At 42.4% G+C, this 22,664-nt stretch overlaps 1 protein-coding gene across 4 annotated transcripts in view; it reads left to right on the top strand.

Moving 5' to 3' along the window:
- LOC126355866 (arylsulfatase B-like) overlaps positions 1-22,664 on the top strand; it is a 278,969-nt gene that overhangs the window by 178,276 nt on the left and 78,029 nt on the right. For all 4 annotated transcript variants that reach the window (XM_050006366.1, XM_050006365.1, XM_050006367.1 and 1 more), the window contains exon 2: positions 7,331-7,456. In XM_050006366.1, coding sequence (XP_049862323.1) covers positions 7,340-7,456 — 117 coding nt within the window. In that variant the 5' untranslated portion in view covers positions 7,331-7,339. The remainder of the gene's footprint in view (positions 1-7,330; positions 7,457-22,664) is intronic.

Raw genomic sequence — 22,664 nt, 5'->3', positions numbered from 1 at the left:
GTCAGACAGAGATTCCGAAATCAGATACTGGATTGTAAGGCGTACCCAGGAACATACAGTATATAGACTCAGATCACAATATAGTAGTGATGAAGAGTAGGCTGAAGTTCAAGACATTAGTAAGGAAGAATCAATACGCAAAGAAGTGGGATACGGAAGTTCTAAGGAATGACGAGATACGTTTGAAGTTCTCTAACGCTATAGATACAGCAATAAGGAATAGCGCATTAGGCAGCACAGTTGAAGAGGAATGGACACATCTAAAAAGGGCCATCACAGAAGTTGGGAAGGAAAACAGAGGTACAAAGAAGGTAGCTGCGAAGAAACCATGGGTAACAGAAGAAATACTTCAGTTGATTGATGAAAGGAGGAAGTACAAACATGATCCGGGAAAATCAGGAATACAGAAATACAAGTCGCTGAGGAATGAAATAAATAGGAAGTGCAGGGAAGCTAAGACGAAATGGCTGCAGGAAAAATGTGAAGACATCTAAAAAGATATGGTTGTCGAAAGGACAGACTCAGCATACAGGAAATTCAAAACAACCTTTGGTGACATTAAAAGCAACGGTGGTAACATTAAGAGTGCAACGGGAATTCCACTGTTAAATGCAGAGGAGAGAGCAGATACTTGGAAAGAATACATTGAAAGCCTTTATGATGGTGAAGATTTGACTGATGTGATAGAAGAAGAAACAGGAGCTTATTTAGAAGAGATAGGGGATCCAATATTAGTATCGGAATTTAAAAGAGCTTCGGAGGACTTACAGTCAAATAAGGCAGAAGGGATAGATAACACTCTATCAGAATTTCTAAAATCATTAGGGAAGTGGCAAAAAAACGACTATTCACGTTGGTGTGTAGAATATATGAGTCTGGCGACATAGCATCTGACTTTCGGAAAAGCATCATCCACACAATTCCGAAGATGGCAAGAGCTGACAAGTGCGAGAATTATCGCACAATCAGCTTAACAGCTCATGCATCGAAGCTGCTTACAATAATAATATACAGAAGAATGGAAAAGAAAATTGAGAATGCTTTAGATGACGATCAGTTTGGCTTTAGGAAAAGTAAAAGCACGAGAGAGGCCATTCTGACGTTACGGCTAATAATGGAAGCAAGGCTCAAGAAAAATCAAGACACGTTCATAGGGTTTGTCGACCAGAAAAAAGCGTTCGACAATATAAAATGGTGCAAGCTGTTCGAGATTCTGAAAAAAGGTAGGGGTAAGCTGTAGGGAGAGACGGGTAATATACAATATGTACAACAACCAAGAGGGAATAATAAGAGTGGACGATCAAGAACGAAGTGCTCGTATTAAGAAGGGTGTAAAACAAGGCTGTAGCCTTTCGCCCCTACTATTCAATCTGTACACCGAGGAAGCAATGATGGAAATAAAAGAAAGGTAGGACATCAAAAGCAGACTCGCTATGGCAAAAAAGGCATTTCTGGCCAATAGAAGTCTACTAATATCAAATACCGGCCTTAATATGAGGAAGAAATTTCTGAGGATGTACGTCTGGAGTACAGCGTTCTATGGTGGTGAAACATGGACTGTGGGAAAACCGGAACAGAAGAGAATCGAAGCATTTGAGATGTGATGCTGTAGACGAATGTTGAAAATTAGGTGGACTGATGAGGTAAGGAATGTGGAGGTTCTACGCAGAATCGGAGAGGAAAGGAATATGTGGAAAACACTGATAAGGAGAAGGGACAGGATGATAGGACATCTGCTAAGACGTGAGGGAATGACTTCCATGGTACTAGAGGAAGCTGTAGAGAGCAAAAACTGTAGAGAAAGACAGAGATTGGAATACGTCAAGCAAATAATTGTGGATGTAGGTTGAAAGTTCTACTCTGAGATGAAGAGGTTAGCACAGGAGAGGAATTCGTGGCGGGCCGCATCAAACCAGTCAGTAGACTGATGACCCAAAGAAAAAAGTCAGCTGCATCAGGTGCGTGGGGTTGCTAAAACTTCGAGCCAGTCGCATCTGACGCAGCGAAAGTAGAAGAAATGTCACATATTCAGACAGTAGTGTTTGCTATGAAATGGTGTAGCGAACAGCTAGATAGAGAGTAACATTTTCAGGTTGATTCGATTTAGTGATACAGAACCTTCGCTTCCTTTTGCTATGTATGTATGTTTATCTCGTTCTCACTTCCTGTGTGCGGTATAGCATCCGATTCCGCGTCGCCTGGGTCGTTTAGTGTGTACTGCTGATCTGTCAGATGTGGAGCCTGTCTTATTCTAGCATATGGTCTCTCCTATTTGTGTGCCGCATATAGTGTTCGCGATGCTTCGTCTGCGATGTTGTTTATGTAGTTCAGTAATTTTGTCTACGTAATAACTGATCTATCCCCTGGTTAAATAAGCTGGGTCTTATGTGTCCTAGGGCGTCGCAGATGATCTCTGTATGTTTCAGGTGTGCCATTCGCACCACAGACTGTTTTAGGACGAACCTATGGTGATGCTCAGGTTACGGGCCACGGCCTGGTAGAAAGTGCATCATGCCGCGTGTTGGATTTATCTACCTTGATTTCATCCGTTCTCGAATACTGTGGAAGAAAGAGTAGATTCGTTTTCCCTTATCAGTTGTGCCATGTTCTGTCTGCCATGTATCAGTTCTCTAACTTTTTATTTTCCGCTGGTCGGTTATGTCTTGTTCAGTTATTTCTCTTTTTTGTTGCGTCTTCCCTTCTTCAGCTAGTAGGCAGCTGCTCTGTGGCGAATTGTAATATATATTGGGAAAACTCCCAGTACCACACACACTGCCTGCTTGAAGCCCACGACATCTTGAGTAGAAAAGTCCTCTGGCCGCGCCTCGCAGTGGTTTGCCTGGTGACAACACTAAACACGAACAACACTAACACACACTGGCGGCAGTTTTACCTGCCACAGAGATTTGCAACACTAATGACATACATACACGCCGATTGTGTGGATATCTGCAAACTTACACTGACATCCGATGCTTAACATTTCTTGTCAAGTAGTGCAGACGTATATTCTGGGTAGATTATTGTCAGTAGGGCACACTGTCAATTCCAATAGTAGAATTATAGTATTATCGTTCAAAGGTATTTAACATGGCGCGTCTTTTTAATTTAGGGTATACGGGACATAGCTCTTGATATCAGTAACGAAGTAAAGCTATATGCTACAATCATAGGCGATCACAGTATTTCATCTGTAGTAGGTAAACTTTTATCTGAGTTTCTGAGACTGATCTGACAAGTAGGGATGTCCTTCGAATTTTCTGCACGAACAGCACCCGGTGGCTCAGACAGTAAGGTTCACTGCTGCGGACTGAAACCTTCATCCCCGACTAGGTGTCCATATTTTCAGATGTCAGTAAGACTTCAGCTGTTGATTCTCAACGGTACTCTACATAAAGTGTACTAAACGTTTCTCGGGAGTGGGGTCTCTGTGTTACTCGTGAGCTCAATCTATTGAGGGCATCATTTCCTAATAACAAGGGAATCACGCAGCACGTGAGTAGATGCTGTCACATGGGGCTCAACTGCCACATAATCCTTTCTTCCAATAATAATACTAAACTGCACAGAAATAAAAAAAATGGTTCAAATGGCTCTAAGCGCTATGGGACTTAATATCTATGGTCATCAGTCCCCTAGAACTTACAACTACTTCAACCTAACTAACCTAAGGACAACACACAATACCCAGCCATCACGAGGCAGAGAAAATCCCTGAACCCGCCGGGAATCGAGAACGCTACCGCATAACCACGAGACGCGGGCGCACAGAAATAACCTTTCCTTCACCTGTAAAGAACTTAGGGATAATTCTGGACCATCACATAGACTGTCTTGAACAAAAAACAGCGGTCTGTAAGGTGTCAACGTCGTTCCATTCACTACATAAAAATATTCCTTTCAAACTAAAAAAGAATGTTGTAGAGACACTAATGTTGCTAATAGTTAACTACGGTGATGCAATTCTTTAAGGACATTCGTACGAAAGCTCACTCATGCTGAAACTGACGATGAATAGTTGTGTACGACACATTTGTGCAGTACGCATTTCGGAAATAGCACACCAGTGTACAAATAATTGTCATGGTTGCGGGCAGAAAAGCGTAGACACTATCACACTCTATGTCTCCCCTATCGTCTTCTGAATCATTGTACACTCCTGAAAATTGAAATAAGAACACAGTGAATTCATTGTCCCAGGAAGGAGAAACTTTATTGACACATTCCTGGGGTCAGATACATCACATGATCACACTGACAGAACCACAGGCGCATAGACACAGGCAACAGAGCATGTACAATGTCGGCACTAGTACAGTGTATATCCACTTTTCGCAGCAATGCATGCTGCTATTCTCCCATGGAGACGATCGTACAGATGCTGGATGTAGTCCTGTGGAACGGCTTGCCATGCCATTTCCACCTGGCGCCTCAGTTGGACCAGCGTTCGTGCTGGACGTGCAGACCGCGTGAGACGACGCTTCATCCAGTCCCAAACATGCTCAATGGGGGACAGATCCGGAGATCTTGCTGGACACGGTAGTTGACTTACACCTTCTAGAGCACGTTGGGTGGCCCGGGATACATGCGGACGTGCATTGTCGTGTTGGAACAGCAAGTTCCCTTGCCGGTCTAGGAATGGTAGAACGATGGGTTCGATGACGGTTTGGATGTACCGTGCACTATTCAGTGTCCCCTCGACGATCACCAGAGGTGTACGGCCAGTGTAGGAGATCGCTCCCCACACCATGATGCCGGGTGTTGGCCCTGTGTGCCTCGGTCGTATGCAGTCCTGATTGTGGCGCTCACCTGCACGGCGCCAAACACGCATACGACCATCATTGGCACCAAGGGAGAAGCGACTCTCATCGCTGAAGACGACACGTCTCCATTCGTCCCTCCATTCACGCCTGTCGCGACACCACTGGAGGCGGGCTGCACGATGTTGGGGCGTGAGCGGAAGACGGCCTAACGGTGTGCGGGACCGTAGCCCAGCTTCATGGAGACGGTTGCGAATGGTCCTCGCCGATACCCCAGGAGCAACAGTGTCCCTAATTTGCTGGGAAGTGGCGGTGCGGTCCCCTACGGCACTGCGTAGGATCCTACGGTCTTTGCGTGCATCCGTGCGTCGCTGCGGTCCGGTCCCAGGTCCACGGGCACGTGCACCTTCCGCCGACCACTGGCGACAACATCGATGTACTGTGGAGACCTCACGCCACACGTGTTGAGCAATTGGGCGGTACGTCCACCCGGCCTCCTGCATTCCCACTATACGCCCTCGCTCAAAGTCCGTCAACTGCACATACGGTTCACGTCCACGCTGTCGCGGGATGCTACCAGTGTTAAAGACTGCGATGGAGCTCCGTATGCCACGGCAAACTGGCTGACACTGACGGCGGCGGTGCACAAATGCTGCGCAGCTAGCGCCATTCGACGGCCAACACCGCGGTTCCTGGTGTGTCCGCTGTGCCGTGCGTGTGATCATTGCTTGTACAGCCCTCTCGCAGTGTCCGGAGCAAGTATGGTGGGTCTGACACACCGGTGTCAATGTGTTCTTTTTTCCATTTTCAGGAGTGTACTTTCCCTTATCTGTCTTCAAATCTCACTCTACTATCTGCACAGCAGAAACACTAGTTCTCATCAAAGTTAAGCTCTCTCTGTATCATCACAGAGCACCGTCACGTTCTATAATTTTCTGTGTTAGGTACCAGATTTCGGATAAATCCTCCTCAAAATGTCAGAGGAATTAAATTTCTCCCAACCGTCAAAAGACAGCTAATGATCCATCTTCTATCACAGTAGACGTCTCTCATACATTCTGCACAGCCCATTCTGGTCAGTCCCCCCTCCCCCAGAGCTACTCACTACCTCGTGTCAGCAGAGGTCTCTGTTTACATTCCGCTCTTTCCTAACAGCCACTGTCACTGTTATTACAATCTTATCCTGGTATTTTATCCATTGTGCTCCTGATAAAGCCAAACATGGCTTCAAGTGTGCTATATATATATATATATATATATATATATATATATATATATATATATATATATATATATATTATTACACTACTGGCCATTAAAACTGCTACACCAAGAAGAAATGCAGATGATAAACGGGTATTCATTGGACAAATATATTGTGCTAGAACTGACATGTGATTACATTTTCACGCAGTTTGGGTCCATACATCCTGAGAAATCAGTACCCTGAACCACCACCTCCGCCGGTAATAACGGCGTTGATACGCCAAACACGGATGTGACCATCATAATGCTGTAAACAGAACCTGGATTCATCCGAAAAAAGTGACGTTTTGCCATTCGTGCACCCAGGATCGTCGTTGAGTACACAATCGCAGGTGATCCTGTCTGTGATGCAGCGTCAAGGGTAACCGCAGCCATTGTCTCGGAGGCCGTTGGGTTCCAGCACGGCGCTCCGTATTACCCTCCTGAACCCACCGATTCCACATTCTGCAAACAGTTACTGTATTTCGACCAACGCGAGCAGCAATGTCGAGATACGGTAAACCGCAATGGCGATAGACTATAATCCGACCTTTATCAAAGTCGGAAACGTGACGGTACGCATTTCTCCTCCTTAAACGAGGAGGAGTTTCACCAAGTGACAACGGTCAACTGCTGTTTGTGTATGAGAAATCGGTTGGGAACTTTACCCATGTCAGCACGTTGTAGGTGTCGCCACCGGCGCCAACCCTGTGTGAATGCTCTGAAAAGGTAATCATTTGCATATCACAGAATCTTCTTCCTGTCAGTAAATTTCGCGTCTGTAGCAGGTCGGCTTCGTAGTGTAGCAATTTTGATGGCCAGTGGTGTATAAATACTCTTTATTATTATTGTTACTGGCGTCGGCTATTATTATTATTATTATTACTATAGGCACGTTTGGTAATATCTTTTGTAAGCTTTGATACTCGTCAGAGGTAAAACAAGACAACAATCTTGCCAGGCTAAATAAAGAGTATGTAGTTACATAAATAACCTAACACAGGGTAGGCAAACTAGTATTTTCCTGGAAAATATTTCTTGCATCTTAAGACAGGCAATCTAAATGTCATTGTTTGTCCTCGAAGGGGATTATGTAGGCTAGGTTGCCTATGTTTAGGCGCATGAAATATTTTACGTGCTAGTTTTATTTTTCCCACCCACTACACTGTCCTAGCTGTTCAAGGAAGGCCCAACGTCCTGTGGAAGGATGTGTTATGGCCTGACCTCGAGCACAAAGGGAAACAACTGTCGGTGGAGATTGTGGAGAGGCGAGGAAAAACAGCAAGTGGCGGGTCGTATAGATGTCTGTCTGTTGTCTGCCGCAGGCTAGCGAGATGACGTCCGTTCCCACCGCCGTGCGCGCATGCGCACTGCTGCTGCTCGCAGCTCACCTGAGGGTCGCCACTGCTTCCGTCCGGCCGCACATCATCTTCATCGTCGCCGACGACATGGTAAGCAAAACAAAGCAGGCAGCAGCCGGCGCCGCAGTCCTGCACTGTCGGCCCCACAGGAAAGGCGACTGACGTGAAATGAAATACAAGATTTGCTTCTATTTAGTTCACGCTATTCTATTGTTCAGAATATGCTCCATGTGAGCTAGAACATAACAGAAAGCGTTGGGAAAACTGTTCGAAATAACACTGATACTAGACCTTGAAAACCGTCTGCATTACGATGGTTGTAGCTGTGGTGTCACCGCCAGACGTCACATTTGCTAGGTGGTAGCTTTTAAATCGGCCGCGGTCCGGTAGTATACGTCGGACCCGCGTGTCTCCACTATCAGTGATTGCAGACCGAGCGCCGCCACACGGCAGGTCTAGAGAGACTCCCTAGCACTCGCCCCAGTTGGACAGCCGGCATTGCTACCGATGGTTCACTGACTTCTACGCTCTCATTTGCCGAGACGATAGTTAGCATAGCCTTCAGCTACGTTATTTGCTACGACCTAGCAAGGCGCCAGTATCCGTACTGTTGATATTGTGAATCACGTACCATAAAGAGCGACGTTCATCATTAATGGATTAAAGTTAAGTATTCCACGAGCTACGTCCGTTTTTCTCAATTCTAAATCCCTTGTCATGTTCCAGACCTCACGCCAGCCTGCGTGAGCTAAAACGCGTGCATTTCGGCCTCCTTTACTAACACGGTCGGCTCTCATGGCAACCACAACAGTAGCCTTCTACATATCTGACACTGTATCGAAATGCTTTCCTTCCAATGCCATTTTCAGTTTCGGAAAGAACCGGAATTTGATGGAGGCGAGTATGGAGGATTTTCAAGCACAACGGCAAGAAATCGAGTACGCTGTTACTTTTGTGTGCTGCAACAGTTTCGTGCAACGAGCACCACATCCGACGTGGTCCATTGCTCCTTTCACGACCAAAATTCGAGACGTAGTGTTCAAGCATTGGTTGTTAATGGTAGCCTGTAATATCAGCGCTGTGAAATTTAAAACAAAAGCAGTCGAAATACCACACTGGTTAATTCACGCATTCGGTTACAGGTGGCGTTAGTAGCCACGTGAATACAAGATTTTTCCCACTTTTCCAGTGGGGTGGACTGTGTATAAACACATTCTGCGTGTGCAAAGCTTCTTGGTTTTGGTATCTCGGCGGAACGCGAACAATCTTCTCTTTGAACGATTTAAAATAGCGACGTACTCATCGGTATACCCCTGCTGACTTTTTCGAGCAAATACTTTGTGGTTAATTCCTTTTGAATGAAAGAGAAAACTGCTTTTCTGTGGGTAGCGTACCCTTTCTACCGTCTAGAATATTATACAACTTTCGATTCCTAGCAGTGATACTTGGGGACAGTCTCGTACTGCGAAGATCATGTTTCATCACCTGTTACGATGCGAGGCATGAAATCTGGGTCTCTGATGATCTTTCCATGCCTTCGCACTGTTCCATTCTACGAACTTTTTGATCGTCAGTGAGTGAGTGGGGCATAAAGTGACAACATATGTTTCTTTTGAGTTAGAATGCTATGCTGGGTTGTTTTGGGAATTCCAGTGAGGACCTCAGTTAACCTGAAACATTCAATTTAATCATTTCGAAGAATTTCTGGCACAAACGATAATTAATTGAAACCCGCTGTTGCCGACAGGAGTTGCTGATGTACTTCCATGCGGACAGCTGAAAATATGTGCCCGACCGAGACCCGAACCCGGGATCTCCTGCTTACATGGCATAGGCTCTATCCATCTGAGCCACCGAGGACACGAATACATCTACATCTACATCTACATCTACATCCGTACTCCGCAAGCCACCTGACGGTGTGTGGCGGAGGGTACCCTGAGTAGCGCAACTGCAGGGACTTATCCCTCGCGCGCTTCCCGTGAGACCCACTTTCTCAACTGTCCACAATCTACATACTTGATGTACCTAATAGATATCTGCCCATTCACTCATTACTCGCGCACACAAAGGTGACGATTCCCGTAAGAGCTCGGGCAACCTGTGCGCATGCGCACAGATGAAGGTCAATGGCTGGGTAACCTTTAACTATATATCTATGAAAATTGTAGTGTGCGTACTGTAAGACCTTCGGTACACACACCATCAGATTATTTGACTCGTCGCTCTAACGAAATAGGCGAGTGTCAGTAATATGTCTCGTGGTCTTATCGTGGCGTGTTTATCTTCTGCCGTTAGGTCAGACGATAGAAATGCCACCTGCACGCTTAGAGAATCACATTGACGGTCACCAACTTTAAATAGAACTTGATTAATTTTGACACACATTTATTAAAATAATAAAGAACATAGACATTATGTAACTTGATTGTGGATGCTGTTTACAATTAAGAATCTGAAGTTCCTTTGGTCTTGGTACGTTAATCTTATTCTCACATATCTATGATACTTGACAAAGTGTCTATGCATTTCTCTTCATGGCTATGTACAGGAATATGATAATCTTATTAGGCACAGACCGAAACTTGACTATAGATTGGTACAGACAAATGCAGACTGGTACAGACTAATGCAGACTGATGCAGACTGACTAATCGGAGGTCTGTACACTCGTTATAATACATCGCGCGTTCGTGTATCACTGCGCGAGTTTGATCTGCGAGGAGAAAAGGTTCTACATTAGCATCAATCTCATGGCTGCGTTACATATTAGTACGCGGATCGGCGGAAGCAGAATTTGGCCCGTCTTTATGGCAGCGCCATCTCGCAGTGCGGAGACGGACGAGCGCTGCGCCTGCGCTGTTGTGCTTAGCGGGGCGCGCCCTAGTGGGAAAGTTGTGTACGCGCTGACTACGCGGAACTATGTACACAACAAAAATAGTAACTGTTCTAGAAAGAACAGATACCATTGATAACCGTGCAGCTTCTCTAGAATAAATGATAATTAATGTAAACCCTCAGCTGCCATCAGGTATTGTTGATATACATCGATGGGGACAGGTGAAAATGTGTGCCCCGACCGGGACTCGAACCCGGGATCTCCTCTTTACATGGCCAAGATTTTAGTTTAGTGGATGCTTGGTTCACGTAGGTACCATTTAAGAGTTTAAGAGTCAATATTCGGTTAGATTTCTCGATGTACAATTGCGCAGTCAAAACGTTCTGCGCCCGTTCAATCATCTGGCAACGTAAGAAGATCTCAGCCATCAAGATTTCGCAAGGAAGTCAACGAAGGGTGCCGTGGCGCTTCGGAGAAAGTACTGCTGGGACCTTACGGGCAAGAAAATTCTTCACCCGCGCTAACTCTCATTCAGCAGTGCGAAACTTTGGGCAAAAACAGTGATTTTTCCCAGAGTCGCTTAAATTGCCGAGCAGAATGTGGAACAGCGCCCAAGTCGTTCGGGATCCGCTTCGTCACTCCGCCCACAACGAGCTGACGGAGTGCTTCGGGACTGTGACAGCGAGTCTCACGCTAGACAGTGCGAGCTTTTTCCCAGGTGCCGAGTCGCCCTGAGGCCTTCTGCGCGTTTCACGGTACACTGCTTCATTCAGACCGCGGCTACCTGCCGTCAGTGGAATTCCTACGTTGGAATCGAAATTAGTCGACGTGTGCTTGTGGAGAGGTAAGCTCTAGTGTCATGGATATTTCAGGCTTTCATATTGTGGGGAACATGTAATCCTAACACACGAAATTTTGTTGAAGCAATTACTGCCTGTCTTTAACGGAGTCACAGTTTTTAGATGCATTTAGTGACTCTTGGAAAGAAGCTTGGCTTGGTGTTCTTTATGATTTCGGTTGAACATTTCACAAGAAATTACCGAAAAATTTAAAATTGCTATATGTAAGAATAATCTCTGCCTGCGCAAGGCAATTTAATATCTATTGTTCTATGTTTACGCGGCAGTGAAGGTAGTCTTGCGTCATGCTAGCAAAATTTAGTCTCCCCATTCGGCGTATTTTACCGAGTACTTTAAAAAATGCGTAACTACAAAACTTACTATGCCCTACGTCAATATGAAAGTAGAATAAAAGTCCAAAGCAAAGAACAAAGTGGTTTGTAGTTATGTCGATAATATGGTACTCCTGGCAGTGTCGGTGAAAGATTTGGAAGGAATAGAGGGCATATTGAAACAAGATAATAGGATGAATATCAATAAAAGCAAAGAAAGAGTAAGAGAATGCAGTCGAATTAAAATAGGCGTTGCTGCCGAGGAGAACAAACAAGTGCCATAAACCAATTTCTGAGGAAATTATTTCGGAGAGACGGGTTCAAAAAAAGCGAACACATGTCTCGGCTTATCTGTAGAGACTAGACCGTTTCTGACAAAACGACGCTCAAAGTTTTAGAATTATTTTCGAGGCACTTTATGTGCTTTTAGCCGCGTGGTATCCTCAAATGAATTGGTGGCTCAGTGGTTAGCATCACAGCTTTTTAATTTTGCGCCCCGTGTTATTACTTTAATTTCGGTTGTTCATTTACATACTAATGTTTGTAGAAGGCTACTACACGGATGATTTCCAGTGTATATTGATATAACGTTGTCCTTATTCGGCTAATAATTGTATGCCAGATCAATAAACTTAAAAAAAATGAGAAATATACTTGAAATTGTTTTTAGTGAAATTCACATAATATAAATTCACTCATAATCAACTGCAAGCGCCTGTTTTCGGAAAAGTGATACGTCATGTGTGGTGTGCAGCGAAATTCTTGCGAACGTGTGAAATCTTCGCCAGTGTTAACAACCTTTCATTTCCGAGTGAGATTCGTACGAAGAGATGCCACTGTGGGAAGCCTGCCTTCACGCGATGCTCATGTCGTTTGGAATACCAGTGTTTCTAATGTCTCTATAATCGGTACCGTCCAAGGGAACGCACAAAAAATCTTTTTGACGAATACACATATGAATAAAATATAAGAATTACTACAAGAATTGGCCGGCCGCCGTGGCCGTGCGGTTCTGGCGCTGCAGTCCGGAACCGCGGGGCTGCTACGGTCGCAGGTTCGAATCCTGCCTCGGGCATGGGTGTGTGTGATGTCCTTAGGTTAGTTAGGTTTAAGTAGTTCTAAGTTCTAGGAGACTTATGACCTAAGATGTTGAGTCCCATAGTGCTCAGAGCCATTTGAACTACAAGAATTGGTATGAGAATGAAGCATAAGAAAATAAAATTTAAAACTATTGTAAACCCCCGACGTACCATATACGAATATATTATAAAATAAACGTGTGACACTTATTATGAAATGCAGTTATATTTTACAGTTAATATAATGTGTCCCCTAATTTGGTAAGAAACACTGATGTAGTAACCTTCTAAGGACATGGATAGATAAATGAAAACTACAAAAATAAAATAAAATATCTATAGAAAACAATAACCGGGTTTCGAACAAGGGACGCAAAATGACGAGGCCGCGATGCTAACCTCTGAGACACCATTTCGTTTGAGAATAACGTGCGGTAAAAGGCATATAAAATATTTTGAAAAAATCTCGACAAGTTTGAGCGTCGTTTTTAGGAATCAGTTGAGTATCTAGAGATAAGCGGAGACACGTGTTCGCTTATTATGACTGCTTAGCCACTGGACGGAGTTACTGGGACATCATGTGACGGCACTTGAGTTCTTCTTGGAAGAGAAATGCGTTAGGAATTCGAACACTAGATATAATACGTGAGTTTAGTTTTGTTTGGGTAGAAAATTAAGTGATATTGACGGAAGTAGATAGGATATCAAATAATGATTGGCAACATCACGAAAGGAAATGTTAGGAAATCATTTATGAAAGTATTTGCCTGGGTTTGAGAAGACCCACTATATGCAGTTCATAACCTGTAAGAGATCCCCTTCCAGCATATGTGTACCATATGAAGACATGCAGATCGAAGAGGTTGACAGTGTTAAATTTCTACGATTAAAACTGGATAATAAATTTTGCTGGGAAGGGCATAACACAGAATTTCTTAAGCGCCTGAACAAATCTGTATTTGCAGTGAGAACGTTGTCAGATGTAGGAGACATAAATATGAAAAAACTTGCGCACTTTGTTTACTTTCATTCTATTATGTCATACGGGATCATATTCTGGGATAACTCATCAAAGCGAAGAAAAGTTTTTAGGGTGAAAAGCTGTGTGATAAGAACCACACTTGGTCTAAACTCAAGAACATCATGTAGAAACCTCTTTAATGAACTTGGCATTGTAACCACTGTTTCTCAATGTATTTATTCCTTACTGCAATTTTTTGCAAGTAATATATCTTTATTTCCAACCAATAGCTCAATATATAGTATCAGTACTAGGAATAAGAGCAATCTATATAAAGATCTAAAATCACTTAACTTGATCCCAAGAGGGATCCAATATTCAGGAACACACATTTTTAATAAATTGCCAGCAACTATTAAAAACTTGGTTTTTCGGATAAACTAAGGTTTAAACATAGTTTGAAAGTCTTTTGATAGGCAACTCCCTCTACTCTATAGGTGAATATCTTAACAAGGACTGTTAAGCCAGATTGAGAAAAATGTCTGTTATATTTCAGTTTTTACAGCACTTGGTCACAACAGTCAAGATCAGGTATTTTTGTATGATAAATTTATTAACAGTCCACAACAATGTTTCATTCGGACAGCGTGTTAATTCTGTAAATATTAGGTGTTCCAGTTTACCACATTGTATTCACCTATTTCGACAATCTTCTGACAAATGTTGATGTTATTAAGTATTGTATCAAAATGTTTTATGTTACACATTCTGACATGTTACACACCCACGAGCATCATCTCATTTTTTTGGGTCTGTGGAAGAATGAAAACTGAACCTAATGTAATGTGATCTGACAGGAGTCTACAGTGGAGGATAAACAGTTCAGACAAGAAGGGAGTGGCAGCTTTAGTGATGTGATGCTACAGGAGAAAGCTGAAGACTAGGTGGGTAAATCTGATGCTTAGTGAAGAGCTAATGAACTGAATTCTAGAGAAAAGAATTTGATGCTTAAGTTGAGTACAAATATATCCCTTTCTGATGGCATACGTCATGCAGCATGATGGAATCGTTGAAATGGATGTAGATTATATAGTAGCCTTTCGTGAAAGAAAGTAAAACAGACCTATACAAATGTTCCAGTTTTTTCTTACATCATAAAAAGTGGAAGTTTCTAAATCACAGTCTAGCATGGACCACAAAAAGGAACGACTTACATGGTGGAAATTTTGAGAAACGGCGATCACAACTTTCAGTGGCTTCCAGAGGTTTGCTTGCGGGCATTAGGGTTCTGATTCGATTTACGAGGGCCGCTACGATTTACACCTTCACCCAGCGTCCTCGACTATTATTTGAACATATTCGAGTCTCTGTCTTTCCCTACGGCTTTTATATTCTGCTGCTTCCTCCTGTACTAAGGAAGTTACTCCATGATGTGTCTCTTTTACATGCAATTCCTTTCTCGATTAAACTACAGAAAACGGCTTCACTTCTTATCAGTCCATTTAATTAACAGTATTATTTTGTAACAGCATATATCAACGATTTGATTCTCTTTTATGCCGTCTTTACCACTGTTTGTCATCTACTACCTTACAGTGTTGGGGGTCCAGACTTACATTCTCAGAAATGTTTTTCTGAAGGACTATAAAATTTATGGAATGTTCTGTCCGTACTTGGAGCCATGTTCACTCCATTCATCGTAGGTGACAAAGGTCGTGGACACACTACGAACTGACGCGAGGAAATTTAGGATTGCATTTCTCTCTATAGCCCATAGCTACTTTTCTCAGCCTTTCAAACATCTCGCCACACTATAGGTCGCCGGAATCTTTTTCTTAGTTGTTCTTAACTCTTCCTTTCACCACTATGCGTAGTGTCAGAATTTCCATTCTGCTGCCTTTACCTTCCCTAAGCCAAAGTGACCGTCATCTAACAGATTCTCGGTTTTATTCTCATTTTCTTTACATGTATGTTACTCTTGTGAGCAATTAGGATACAAAGCTGATTCTGCGACGTGTCTCGCATTTGTATGCCCTTGCTTTCTTCGGGACTCTGTGGAATGTCAGACGGCGTGTCCTGACTCTCATAGATTCTACGAACTTGAATGGTAGCTTCCGCCATTGATTTTAGAAAATCGACTGGAATGTTATCGGTATTTGTTGACTGCTGACTTAAATACGGATACTACCGGCCATATCGAATGATGCCAAGTCACACTCAAATCCTAAGATTTTCCGGATCGCGGGCAGCGGTTAGTTTTTGCTACAGTCCTGCGGTTTGCGGTACGCTCGGTTCGACAGCGCTAAATTCGATGCCAAATTGTTTATGCTCCCGTTCCTTTGGAACGTTTATGTGGATATTTGCAAACTTCAGAAAACGACAGCTTCGACAACTGTAATATCATTTCTTGGTTCGTTGATACACTTCATACAAACGACAATGTATTTTGCGTCGAACTTCTTGAATATAGTTAAAACAGACGGCAGTTTTGAAGTAGTAAACTTACGTTTGTTTGACACTTGCTGTGAACATAAACATGGTTCTTGTTTACACGCTTACAATACTGCAAGCTTTCCGGAATACTTATAATTTATTTCTGGCTAGTGTGAGTATTGTGTGTGAAGTCGAATTACCTAATGCAATGCAGTAATGAAGTCTAGATTCAGTTATATGTGATAATTAACCACCAAGAATCGTAAATTCATAATACGAATGAACAATTTAAAATTTAATGTGCCTTGCAGACGGAAATTAATCGTTGACGCGTAGATCTATACATCGAACGAAGGACTCTCAACACCTAGTTCTGACAGAAACTCATCTGAAAATTTGGAAGGTGTCTTCGTCTTACCATCATTGGTCTGAAATCAGTTGTTATATTTACAGTTATTACGAAACGTAGGGGTTAGATTTAACTTTTTGATACTTCTCATTAAACTGTTTCTCACTTGCTACTCCGTCCATGAGTTTTTTCTGACTGTCTCAACAATTTGCGCTGAAACACGATTACACGTAAATACTCAAAACACCGTAGTTTTAAGACGACTTTCTTCTGAAGGCATTAACATTATACCAATTTTAATACGATCCAGATTTCTTTTTGTAGATATCCTAAACAATCTATTTAGAACACTCCAGTTCACAAAAAAATAGTGTCCTAATGACTTCATTCCTCTTATTTTCTTTCCATTATATTTTCGATTTGCTTTTACTATGAGCCCGCAGTTTTTAACTTCTTTAAACAAGGCCCCGGCAGTGTACAACATTCCTGTAGAACTACTGACAGCCTTGGGAGAGCCAGTCCTGACAAAACTCTACCATCTGGTGGGCAAGATGTATGAGACAGGCGAAACACCCTCAGACTTCAAGAAGAATATAATAATTCCAATCCCAGACAAAACAGGTGTCGACAGATGTGAAAATGACCGAACTATCAGTTTAATAAGCCACTGCTGCAAAATACTAACACGGATTCCTTACAGACGAATGAAAAAACTGATAGAAGCCGACCTTGTGAAAAATCGGTTTGGATTCCGTAAAAATGTTGGAATGCGTGAGACAATACTGTCCTTACGACGTAAATTAAGGAAAGAGAAACGTACGTTTCTAGCATTTGTAGACTTAGAGAAGGCTTTTGACAATGTTGACTGGGATACTCTCTTTCAAATTCTGAAGGCGGCAGGGGTAAAATACAGATAGCGAAAGGCTATTTACAATTTGTACAGAAATCAGATGGCAGTTATAAGAGTCGAGGGACATGAAAGGGAAGCAGTGGTTGGGAAGGGAGTGAGACAGGGTTTTAGCCTATCCCAGATGTTATTCATACTGTATATTGAGCAAGCAGTAAAGGAAACGAAAGAAAAATTTGGAGCAGGAATTAAAATCCATGGAGAAAAAATGAAAGCTTTGAGGTTCGCCGATGACATTGTAATTCTGTCAGAGGCACCAAAGTACCTGGAAGAGCACCTGAACGGAATGGATATGGTCTTGAAAGGAGGATATAAGACGAACATCAACCAAGCAAAACTAGAATAATGGAATGCAGTCGAATTAAATCGTGTGATGCTGCGGAAATTAGATTAGGAAATGAAATGCTTAAAGTAGTAAATTGGTATTGCTAATTGGGGAGCAAAATAACTGATGTTGGTCGAAGTAGAGAGGATATAAAATGTAGACTGCCAATGGCAAGGAAAGCATTTCTGGAGAAGAGAAATTTGTTAACATATTGTATAGACTTGTCAGGAAGCCGTTTCTGAAAGTATTTGTATGGAGTGAAGCCATGTATGGAAGTGAAACATGGGCGATAAATAGTTTGGACAAGAAGAGAATAGAAGATTTCGATGTGTGGTGCTTCAGAAAATGCTGAAGATTAGATCGGTAAATCATATAACTAATGAGGAGGTACTGAACAGAATTGGAGGGAAGAGAAATTTGTGGCACAGCTTGACTAGAAGAAGGGATCGGCTGGTAGGGCATATTCTGAAGCCTCGAAGGATCACCAATTTAGTATTGGAGGGCAGCGTGGAGGGTAAAAATCGCAGAGGGAGACCAAGAGATGAATACTCTTAACAGATTAAGATGGATGTAGGTTGCAATAGGTACTGGGAGATGAAGAACCTTGCACAGGATAGAATAGTATGGAGAGCCGCATCAAACGAGTCTCTGGGCTGAAGACCACAACAACACCATACACTTTCCATGATTCGTCCTCAATTCCATGGTTGCTTCTGATACATTTCTGCTCTTGACACACATCAGTTCCTTTTTGACAGCGTCTATTACGTAAGCGATCCCTAGATTGAAAGAATCGCCCAGGTGAATATTTATTAGAAAAAGAAAAGGGGAGAGATGGTGACGAAAGAGGACCTGAAATTCGTATGAGCTGAGTGATAAAAGACATCAAGAACATGTGACATGTATGACATTTGCGTCGACTGGAAATGATAGTACTACCTAGAACTGGTTAATCTGTTGTCAATTTACTGACACAGTCACAACTATGTTTTCAGATAATCGGTTTCGATCATGCCAGCACGGTGCTAAGAAGGAACACGCGGTGTAGGATGAGCTGATGATATGCCAGAGTATGGAGTAAACACTTTGACTATAATGGCCAGTACAGTCTATCAAGGTGGTAAATGGTCAAATGATTTATTGGAGGTAAAAGTAGTCTCACTGTCAAAGAAAACAACCGCAGTAAGTACAGTGTTTACCGGGCGAGCAGCCTTATTTCACACAGAGGGATAATTGATGCACTTATAATCGCTAGGCATTTGGAAAATAAAACGGAAGAAGTGATTGAAGAACACCCTTTTAAAGTTATGTGGGAAAAAGAGGCAAGAGACGCCGCTGCTTTGCTGAGGCTGAGACCGGAAAGGTGTTTAGAGGTAAACAGGGGGCTGGTTTTGTGTTTCATGTATTGTAAATAAACATTTAATCAGCTCTATTGAACCAGACGAGAGAATATTAAAGCAAATAAGAAAAGGCTGGTGTGATGTAAGTCTTTTTTACTGTTTATACACTGTATAAAGTGTAAAACTACGACTGAAACTGGAGACACAGTTAATGCCAATATTGGAAGTGGAATGGGACTGAGTGGCTGCATGTATCCTAAAAAAGTCAATACATACGTGAAGCTCTACACGGGAAGAGGTGTCAGCTGAAGTGGATGATTTCAAAGCAGGAGGTAGGATTAGAAATAAGCGGAACTCTCAAGGTAATTCCACTGAAACAAAAAAGACAAAAGACAGTAGAAAGATTAGTTGAAACTTGCAAGGAGTATGGTGTGAAAACTTAAAATGAGGAAGTTATCAAAATATCTAGTAGTAATGTGCCTAAATTTAAGATCAAGGCCTAATGTTTCAATTTGCAGATAGATAGATGGGAAGACAACTACTGAAGCGACGCTTATTGAAATAATGAAATTAACTTGAGGGACGAAGTGTGCAAAATAGATTATTTCCGCTGACTAGGAAAATTAATTTAAGAGTGAGCAAAACAAGACTCAAATATTACTCCTGGGGTGAAGCATCCTAGGTGTTAAAAAGGAGGACTTGAAAAGTGTTTTACCGAATGTTTTTGGGGAATTTCAGATTTAGTATTGGAGACAGAGAGAAAAGATAAAATGGGTAGACAAAATAAGAAATTCAAGGCTTAATGAAACGAGCTACTAAGAGGAAATATGTTTTGACAAATATCTCCCATTTATAATTTAGGGGGGTAATAGGTAGCAGAAGAGTACGACTGAGTGATGAAATAAAAGCAGTTGAGAGTGCTGGTAGTCAACTTAAGGAACTGAAGATAAAGATAAACACGAAAGACACCCCCCTCCTCCACGAGGCTTCGCCTATAATCTTCGTTTTCTGTACATCATAAATACACTGTCAACAGCCTCATCGTTTGTTGTTCTTTAGGACAACCCACTTTTTGTATAGGCTAATCGTGTAGGTCTATGTTGAGCAGACTCGCTCTTAATGTACGCAGTCTATCATCGGTCGTCATTAGTGGTCAATGAATAGGTGTTTCCAAGCGTCTTATTCGTTCTACGACTTTTCTGGCACTTGAGGCATGAAATCATCGGAAAGAGAACGCAATAAGTTTCATTAATAATCTGATGATCTGTGCGATTATAAAGCCCAACTTGTGGCCTTAATGGGCCCAGAACCAACAGTACCTTAAACTGTGCACCATACTGTTCCCCATCTTCCCTCTCCGTCAGTGGCATAATCCGTCCTGTGTTAAGCGGGCAGGTGTAGGCGGCGAAAGTACCTGAACGTGCCTTCTGAGGTCACGGGCGAAAGTCGCAGCGTTATTATACTCGCTATACCGCGTGATTTCTCCGCGGGGTTAGCTTGCGGATATGCAACTGACGAGTCAGCGGCACTAAACGTAGCGGAAGAAAAAGAAACAGAACAACGGCAGGTGATTTTAGCTGGCAGTGAAAGCGCCAAGGCGGTGGGTGAGTGGCGACTTTGTCACACCAAGCTTACGTAACCCTCTTACCGAAAGTTACATTGGCTGAACGGGACCTGTTAGCAGGACTTACGTAGTTCCGGCGAGAATCAGTGAAATGTCGGACAGCGTAGGAATACACAAAGTGCACTAACGAGGTTTCGCAAGACACTCTAAAGCTTGATCCAAAATTATTCTCCACAAGTTCCTAGTTATTCATCGAGGACAACGGGACAGCTGCCGAACATGAAGTACTACAATAATGATAAGTGAAATCAACAACTCTATTGTAAGCCATCGTCGTTTATTCAAAACAATGCCACCAGTTTCGACGACAAAACGTGTCATCTTCAGACCACAATGGCAAGGACCAACCGAGTCTTCCAATGTAAACAGTACAATTTATGAAACATGTTACGCCAGCGTGTGCAGCCAACAAAGTTGAGTGGAGCGGAGTGTGCTTGTTACTGGATTTGATTGGAGCTGATTTTTAAGTAGTCGCTCCACATTAAATCGCACCGCGCGTATGAACCTGGATGCTTAATGGATGCGTCTGTTTCCAGTGAATATCCGGGATTGCGTAATCAAACAACACCTCGTTTTCCCATCGTCTACGACCAATACGTCAAATTTGTGACCGGTGAGGATGAGCTACCAACCGCTGCACGAAGTGTCAACAGCTTTTAGGTTGGCTGTATTGTGCTACAATTTTCTAATTTCCCGATTCATCTGCATATAACGGTTCAGATTGTTTTTGTCGAATAAACCGAGCACTTATGGTCACGATGGTGTATTTCTCAATATAGTGTTAATACACCAACAACGTACTTCCAATTCCGAGCTAGGTGTTTCGATGTCTGACCAGATTCCCGACTGCTGTACAGTATTGAAATATGGGAATATAGTAGATGTGGCCTCTGTACTTTTGTACGAACTAGGAGAATACCTTATAGTAAATTTTGTGGCACTTCGTAGACACTTATTTGCAGCTGTCGCAAGAAAGCCTCGTTTTCACACTTTTCCTTACTGGAATGTCTTTGCTTCTGTTGTTGCATAGTTTCGTCCGCGTCAGTGTTTAATGATAACTGTAATATAGCTTTCTTATTTCGCAAGCCATTATGCAACGCATGTAGGAGAGGACTTGGTGCTGGTGTTAATGATCCCTGTTCTATTTATTTCGCGAGCAGACCGAAGAAAACTTCTCTTACCTTATCCTCATTAGGCTTATGGGAGGTATACAACGGTGGTTCCAGAATCCTCGTACAGTCTTCTTCCATAGCACAGATAGGCGACCATTTGACAGAATTATGGAATCTTCCTGATCGTACAATTGTTCATTAAATGTTACGCGTTACGTAATATAATCGTCACACATAAGCTGTGGGAGAATGTACAGAACTTATGAAATAAGTAACACACATCAGCATAAAGCATGAACTTGACAAACAATGTATGCGCAATTATCTCAACCCATACATGTAGACCTAGTTATTAGCTTCAACAATCTGAGTACATTGGCTGTAAGAAGTAATAAAATTCTCGTTTTATAAGGCTTGTATATGGTAGTATGGCGGTCAGTTACATGAATGCAAGCTGTAGCGTGTTCAACTGCCAAAGAAATAAACTACTCGCACACTGACAGATGGCCTAAGCACTAATATAATTCACATCGAATAAGATTACTTTATCTGCCAAATCACATTAGTACTTTTATCACAGAAGGTATTTTAAACGCCGTCATTGGATAAAAGTTAAATGGAAATAAAATGTGCACCGAAATATGAAAATAACACAGATAAATCTAAATGTTAAGGAAACGGACATCGTAGTATAACAGTAACACTGGAGGTAAGAACTATTTAACTAACGAGAGTTATATATATATTGATGTCAATTATAACACTTGTTACTGCACAGTAATTAAAGCCGGCCATGGTGACCGGGCGCTTCTGGGCGCTGCAGTTCGGAACCGTGGGAATGCTACGGTCGCAGTTTCGAATCCTGCCTCGGGCATGGATGTGTGCGATGTCGTTCGGTTAGTTAGGTTTAAGTAGTTCTAAGTTCTAGGGGACTGATGACCTAAGATGTTAAGTCCCATAGTTCTCAGAGCCATTTGGACCATTTGGACCAGTAATTAAAATAATACAAGAAGTTACAAAACGAATGCCATAAAATGTTAAAATATTTTATAGGTTAATATAGGGAGTAGTATCTTCGTATATTTACTCGGCAATGTGAACTGCCTGTGGTTAATGTTTATGTCATCTATCGGTGTAGTTCTTTGACAGGTGAATACG

The sequence above is a fragment of the Schistocerca gregaria genome, chromosome 3 (genome assembly GCF_023897955.1).
Source record: "Schistocerca gregaria isolate iqSchGreg1 chromosome 3, iqSchGreg1.2, whole genome shotgun sequence".
Taxonomy (NCBI): Eukaryota; Metazoa; Arthropoda; class Insecta; order Orthoptera; family Acrididae; genus Schistocerca; species Schistocerca gregaria.
This window is presented reverse-complemented; position numbering and strand designations above follow the sequence as displayed.